At 44.4% G+C, this 7,649-nt stretch overlaps 1 protein-coding gene across 1 annotated transcript; it reads left to right on the forward strand.

The window, feature by feature from the left end:
• The first annotated feature begins 2,346 nt into the window (after positions 1-2,346).
• LOC121866277 lies at positions 2,347-2,757 on the forward strand. Its single transcript, XM_042365896.1, has one exon. The coding sequence runs from the start codon at positions 2,347-2,349 to the stop codon at positions 2,755-2,757; it is 411 nt and encodes a 136-aa protein (XP_042221830.1).
• Positions 2,758-7,649: the final 4,892 nt, after the last annotated feature.

The raw sequence follows: 7,649 nt of genomic DNA on the forward strand, positions 1-7,649 counted from the left end.
TAACATTAAATAATTGGTATTCTGACCAGATATAAATAAGTTGACGCTGTTGCTTTTCCTATTTACGAAGGTGAAGGATTTTATACGCGTCCTCTCTATTACGTCCTAAATCCTTACCAAATACTGAATTAACGTATATATATTAAAAAAAAATCTTTATCTGGTGTGAAAAAATCTTCCTCTGATTTATTTTTCTTAGGATCCAAACATTTGTAGTCACCTGTGGATATGAATGTAATTATACAGACGCTCTCGTTACTATTGTTAGAGTTGCAGTTTATTATTATGTTTGCTTGCTCCTACGTAACCTCTCAAGACTCTGACCTTTCTGATTTTACAGTAGACCTTGAGAAGACAGGTGAATGTTGGATAAGGTGAGGAGGCGTGAGAGGTCTAGAGTGCGTTGGGGTGCGGGAGTAAGGGGTAGGAGGTGGGGGGGTCTTGAAACAACAGTAGTGTGTTTGTGTGAGTTTGTTGGTGTGTGGGTGTGTGTGTTTGAAGGTGCATGTATGTGTAAAACAGGGCATCAGCGAACCTCAAATTCCTATAAGAGACTTCAATATCTACTCAGTGATCCTCGCAACCCTCTTCTTCCTATTTTAGTGTCTTGTATTTTCTTCAATATTTACGAAACGATGATAAAGAGGAGTAATGGTTGAGGGAGGCAGAGGAGGAAAGACTTAGTGCGTCGTGGTGTATCTGAAGAGGTGTGACGAGGACCTTGTGGCTGGGTCTGTATTGCCTGCTGGAGACTATGGCGGATGGTGCATGGTGGTGTGGTAGGTTGTGGGGAGGTGTCAACAGTGTGGTAGGCTGTGGGAGGTGTCAGTGTGGTAGGCTGTGGGGAGGTGTCAACAGTGTAGCAGGCTGGGTTGGGGGGGTTCTTTAGCAGTGTGGTAGACGATAATGACTATGTATGTTATCCATTGTCCCTCCATCATCATCAAGTAAATCATTGTCTTATTTATTCTTAATAGTTGGAAAAAAAAAGCTCTCCCATCTGAAGGTAAAAGAACAAGAGAGAAAATTGGTCATAAAACAAGTTCTCTACATTTACTGCGGCGGTGTGCATGAGGGAAGATGGAGGAGAGGGACACGACACCCCGGTGGAAGGATCTGCCAAGGTCGGGGAGGGTTAGCCATCACGTCTCCAAAGCTCTGTATAGTTGAGGCACAGGAGGGTCGCGCGCGCTCCAATATGAACCTTATTGGAGTAGTCAATAGAGCGGAGAGTTGTGATGTTGATGTGAGGGGTTGTTGTAGGGTGGAGCGGAGGGGGGGGGGTTAATACTGGAGCATTATGGGTGTAGTGTAGTAAAGCGGCGTCGTCATCCCCCGCCTGCCTGCCTGCCTGCCTGCCTGCCTTCCCAACTCGTTCTGCTTGAGTCGAGGTGGTCGGCCAGTGAGCGCCTCCCCTGCAAGCCGTAGATGTTCCTTTCCCCCGAGGACTGAGCTCGTTAGTGGTGTACCCGCTGTCACTTGCCCCGCTGGCATATCTCCAGCCAACATTCCAGCCATGACAAGTGAAGGGTACGGCAGGCAGACACTCACACCGCTCGGCACAACTTCCACTCTCCTCTCTCTTTCAAACTGCGCGAATTCGCCGGCGTGCGCTGGTGCCTTGGGAGGGACTCGCTCACCACCGAGACCTTCATACAGTTCTCCACACAGAAAATACGGTAATCATAAATCTAGTAATACGTGTTCGAGCTCCCCCAGCACCATTACTTGCAGACGCGCAATCAGACAGGACGTTCATGTACTGCGTTTTTGCCCAGGTGGATTGAAGGCACATAATGGTACCCTCCAAGTCGCTAGGGGCCGTAATAACACTGCCAGCCACCATCACCTGGAGGTGCTGGGGACACGTGAGGGGGGCGGAGGGGGAGTAGGGGAAGGGGTGGAACAAACGAAGAAAAGGGTCCGAAGGGAGGTGAAGGTGGTAGGGAGGGGGAGGGGATAAGCCAGGGAGAGCTTACGTAATGATAAATTTTGGGTACGGTAACGTTTGACTGGCGGTCTGTCGCGTCTTTGTGGCTGCACTTATAGGTGAATGGTCTCTTTTTAGTTAACACGAGGGAAGATGTGATCCTTACCCTGCTGAGGACTGAATGATATAGGTTTTAATTTATTTTTATGGTCCGACAATTGGCGAAGACTGTGAGAGGGGTAGGAGAGAGGAGGAACCGTAGAGGGGGAGGAGAGAGGAGGAACCATAGAGGGGGAGGAGAGAGGAGGAACCATTTGTTGTATGGGCGGCGTCAGGTTGCCTGCAGAAGCACCCAGCATCCTCTCGTAATTCACCCGCCCCTCACTGATTACTGCGTCAGCTGACACGCCCGACCTATGCTGCCACACGCCCGATCCTTCTACACGCCCGACCCTTCTCCTACACGCCCGACTCTTCTGCCATACGCCCAACCTCCGCTGCTACACGCCCGACCTCCGCTACTACACCCGTGCTGCTGCCACCTGCGCTGCTACACGCCCGACCCTGCCCCGACCTACGCTGCTACACGCCCAACTGATGCTACTTACGCCCGACCTCTACTACTACACGCCCGACACGCCCGACCTCTGCTGTTACACGCCCGACCCTGCTGCTACACGCCCGACCTCTGCTGCTACACGCCCGACCTCAGCTGCTACACGCCCGACCTCTGCTGCTACACGCCCGACTTCTGCTGCTACACAAAGACGCCGTGGACATCTCAGTCGTGCTGGGAGAGTATCCAGGACGTCGACTATTACTACTAGAGCTGCTGATGTGTCGACACTTACTGAGAGACGTCGACACTTACTGAACTAGCTGCCAGAACGTCGACTCCCACGATTCTGATACGTCGATGCTCATTATGACGGCATATGAAGTGTCGTCGCCTGCTCGAACGTGATATGAAGCTTCTTTACCTTTTTGAGCGTCAGATGAAGCTCCTATACCTGTTAGAGCGTCAGATGAAGCTCCTATACCTGTTAGAGCGTCAGATGAAGCTCCTATACCTGTTAGAGCGTCAGATGAAGCTCCTATACCTGCTAGAGCGTCAGATGAAGCTCCTATACCTGTTAGAGCGTCAGATGAAGCTCCTATACCTGTTAGAGCGTCAGATGAAGCTCCTATACCTGTTAGAGCGTCAGATGAAGCTCCTATACCTGCTAGAGCGTCAGATGAAGCTCCTACACCTGTTAGAGCGTCAGATGGAGCTCCTACACCTGTTTGAGCGTCAGGTTAAGCGACTACACCTGCATGCAGGAGCGTCAACCTAGGTGAACCGAGATTGTAAATTGAGGTTCTATGAAGCATTGAAATCACTCTGTTATTATGGCGGCGGTTGGTGGCTCACTGATGGTTTGTGGCGGTGTGTGTGTGTGTATGTGTGTGTTTTACGTGGGAGCTCGACATATAATACCATTTTTTAAAGGAAAGACCAGCCAAACATTATCCCTGAAAGAGATCATTGTGTTCATATGTTTTATATCACACACACACACACACACACACACACAGCAGTAGTGATCATGCTAAGAGGTAGAGATGCAACATTCTTCACCTCAGCTACACACTAGATATAGACAGTGCTTGGTAGATTATTATTATTATACAGTGCCCAGCTTTAGGGGTATGATGCGGGCATACTATAGTTGGCAGGGAGGGAGGTAGATCTGACCATCCCTCCCTCCCTCTCTCCGTACATCCTTCCCTCCTCTACCTTCCTCCCTCCATCCCTCCCTCCCTCCTCCTCCTCCTCCTCCTCCTCCCTCCTCCCTCCCTCCTCCTCCTCCCTCCCTCCCTCCCTTCCTTCCTTCCTCCCTACCTCACACAACCCATCCATCCTTCCTAGCCTCCCTCCCTCCCTCCCTTCCCTCCCTTCCTTCCTTCCTTCCTCCCTACCTCACACAACCCATCCATCCTTCCTAGTCTTCCCTCTCCCCCCCTCCCTCCCTCACCACTGTACACAACCAGTGTTTGATACTTCTTGTATGCACTCAAGAAATTTGCTAGTTTTTATTTTTTTTTACTCTTTATTTTTAGGGTATTTTCATTTTATCCCTTTCTTTCTTTCTTTCTTTCTTTCTTTCTTTCTTTCTTTCTTTCTTTCTGTTTCTTGTATATTTCCCATGTCTTTAACTCCTCCTCCGCCTCATCTGTATTCTCTTCCTTTTGCTTCCACTCCTCATCTTCCTCTTTCTCTTCCTCCTCCTTCTCCTCCTCCTCCTCTTTTATTCATTTTCATTTAAATTATTTCCATTCTACTTTTTTTGTAAATAATATTATTGTTATGATTAGTGCTATTATTATTAGTATTATTATTGTTTGCCTTAGTGCCAATATTATCCTTGCTAATGTGATAATCATGTATATAAAAACTATTACTATAAATGTAGTGTAGTAGAAGTAGTGTATATATGACCGATATTATCAATAATGTTATGGGATTTTCAGGGGAGGAAGACGGAGAAATGGTCCGGAACGGAGGTCTGTTGAGAGCCATGTTCATGCACAGAGTTTCTTGAGATCAGGGTTTATCAGGCTCATAACACTGGCTAGTGTTCTCTGTCTTCTATAGGCTTAGCTCTCTCCTTTTGTTTCTTGTTAACATATAAAATACTTCTCTTTTGTTAATTAATAATATCTTATCATAGAAGCAAGCTCTTGTTATTTTGACTAATGTTTCAGTATTTTTCTTTCTTTATTTTTTCTTTTTCTTTTAGATTTAGCTGTTATCAGATATTCACTTAGTCTTTAAGTTTAGGGAAACAGGTTTATGATACTTTACAATTTTCAGTATTGTTTAGGTTCAGCTTATTAACACTAAATTTACTCAGTAGTTAGACATCAGAGAAGCTGGATTCTGACACTAACTTGTCTTCACTATTCTTAAGTGTTCATCTCTGAGTTTAGTGAATTATCATTAAAAAAATATGGAAAACCAGATTCTTGATGAAATCATAATCTCCTGAAGTTTAATAATGTGGAAACCAGATTCTAGATAATTAGATTACTATCCGGTACCATCTAGAACTTGCCCCATATTATTCTAACCACACAAAATTCTTTAAACTATAAAATCAGATACGGTATATAGGCTGTCGACATTTTAGCGAGTGTCAGGACCTTGGAGGAACTGTTATGGTCTCCTGCAAGAACCAGAATATTTTTTTTTTTTTTTTACACCTAAGACCCACTGCACCAGCAGCTTATGTCAGTGGTTAGTGCTACAGGATCACATAGCGCCTTTCACCATCACCAGAAACTCCTTTTTTTTTTTTTTTTAGTTTTTGTGACTGCAACAATAAGCCTCTCGCTCATGGAAGATAGTGAACTCTTTGTGGTAGGGTTAGTTTTTATCGTCAATCACCGCTACACTATTTTTAGGACCTTGAGATTAGGAAATGAGGCGCTGGGGTATTAAGACTAGTGATCAGTTATATATAGAATCAAGTAGAGTTTTTTGTCGATTATAATAGGCCAAGGTAGTGAGGTAGTCAGTATTGAAGGCAATAGTCTGTAGTTGCGAACATCACCTTCCCCGCCACTATAGGCTTCCTTGTAACACTCAGCACACGAGGCAGCGTCTGACGATCATATTGTTGTTCACTGTCTTCTATACTAACACTCTGTCTGTATAATGTATTTAGTGTTAAGGTAAGGGAAGTAAATTTCCCAACACATGATCTTCTCTGCCATGACAGTGAGAAGCAAGCGACTGTACTGACATTACTACATTACATACGTCAGGCCGGCTGTAGGGAGTAAGTTACACACACTGACAAAAGGTCATGGCGACATGAGCTACGTATTAACTAATTTATTATGCAAACTATGTTAAAGCCAACAAAATTTACTTTTACGGTCTATTGGTGAAGAGCGATGATGCGTCACTTGCTTCCCCTTGTCCTAGCTGGGCAGTAATGTCCATTACTGTTTAGGGTCGGCTCTTGTCCCCTGCCGCCCCTGACACCCTCAAATAATGTAGAGGGAACAGTTACACCTGCAGTGAAGGACGCCACCATGTTTACACTCACACGAGTAATCACTTAAACACTTGCTTATGTCTTCATTACCTTTTAGGGTCACCTCTTACCCCTTGCCGCCTCTTACACACTCGTATACGGCATGGAGGAAAAGTGAAACTTGGAGAGAGGAACAATAGGATGTTGACACACCAGCAGTCACATAACAACTTCTTTTTACTTATTCACTTATACTCCCGCATTTACATAATTTAACTTACTATATATGTGTGTTTGTGTTAACAGTACGCTGACGACAGGCCAACAAACATATATATTGTACAGCAGCCTACTTTAATATGTATTTTTAGTCTTATGTATACAACTTTTTGTATTTTATATAATACGTTTACTTTTAGTTGTATACTTATTTTATATTATGTTAATGCTCGCTATTAGATACCTGCATTACACACACACACACACACACACACACACACACACACACACACACACACACACACGTAAATAACTTGTCATCCTAAGGTTCTAAAGGTTTGTTTCATCTACCTGCTAGTTATAATCTAGATCTCTTTTAACACTGGCTCTCTTGATTAGTAACTCTTGTATTAAACCTTATATTCTGCTTGTTAATTTCTTCTTATTCTGAAGTGTTTACTACATTTATGTTGAACACTTTCATGGTAGACTTATATCAGACAGTAATATTAATAATGTTTTCCCTTAACATTTTATTTCTCACTCAGTTTGAAACAAAAGAATTATCATTAAAAAAAACTAATCCTCAAGTATTCTAAGAGATGATTTCCCTGAGCAAAAATACGATACGTTATGAAAAAGATTACAAAGCACTAAAAAAGGCAGAATTCTCCATAGGAACGTGTTGGAGGCTACAGGCGTAAATATTTTAGGACACAATACAAGACTAATTAACCAAACCCAGGAGTATTATGAGTTGTTTTTAAGAATGATGTGGTATAATAATGTAGCATAGTCCCTGAAAAAGGCTGAGTTTTATAAAGAAAGTTAGTTTTGTATGACAGTTGTGGTTTAGTGTAATGCCGGTCCCGTGTGGACATGGCCTCTTGAGTCACCTTAGAACTCATTAATTAAAAATTCATATAATTCTGTCATCGCTGGATGATCGTCATATTCTATTCCAAGTAACAAAAGTATTAGTAATAGTAGTAGAATTACTGAACCGAACCCTTTAAAAATAATCACTTTATGGTGAATTGGAAGTTCCATTGAACCCCTCAAGTATCATCCACCCCCCTGAACCCTCTACACACACCCCTGAACCCTCTACACACACCCCTAAACCCTCTACACACACCCCCTGAACCCTCTACACGCACCCCTGAACCCTCTACACACACCCCTGAACCCTCTACACACACCCCTGAACCCTCTACACACACCCCTGAACCCTCTACACCCCTGAACTCTACACACCCTGACCTCTACCCCTGAACCCTCACACCCTGAACCTTCTACACACACCTGAACCCTCTGCACATGCCTGAACCCTCTACACACACCCCCCGGTACCCTCTACACACCCCTGAACCCTCTACAAACACCCCTGAACCTCTACACACACCCCTGAACCTCTACACACACCCCTGAACCCTCTACAAACCCCTGAACCCTCTACACACCCCTGAACCCTCTAC

This window comes from Homarus americanus, unplaced genomic scaffold (assembly GCF_018991925.1).
Source record: "Homarus americanus isolate GMGI-L3 unplaced genomic scaffold, GMGI_Hamer_2.0 scaffold57161, whole genome shotgun sequence".
In the NCBI taxonomy this organism is placed as follows: domain Eukaryota; kingdom Metazoa; phylum Arthropoda; class Malacostraca; order Decapoda; family Nephropidae; genus Homarus; species Homarus americanus.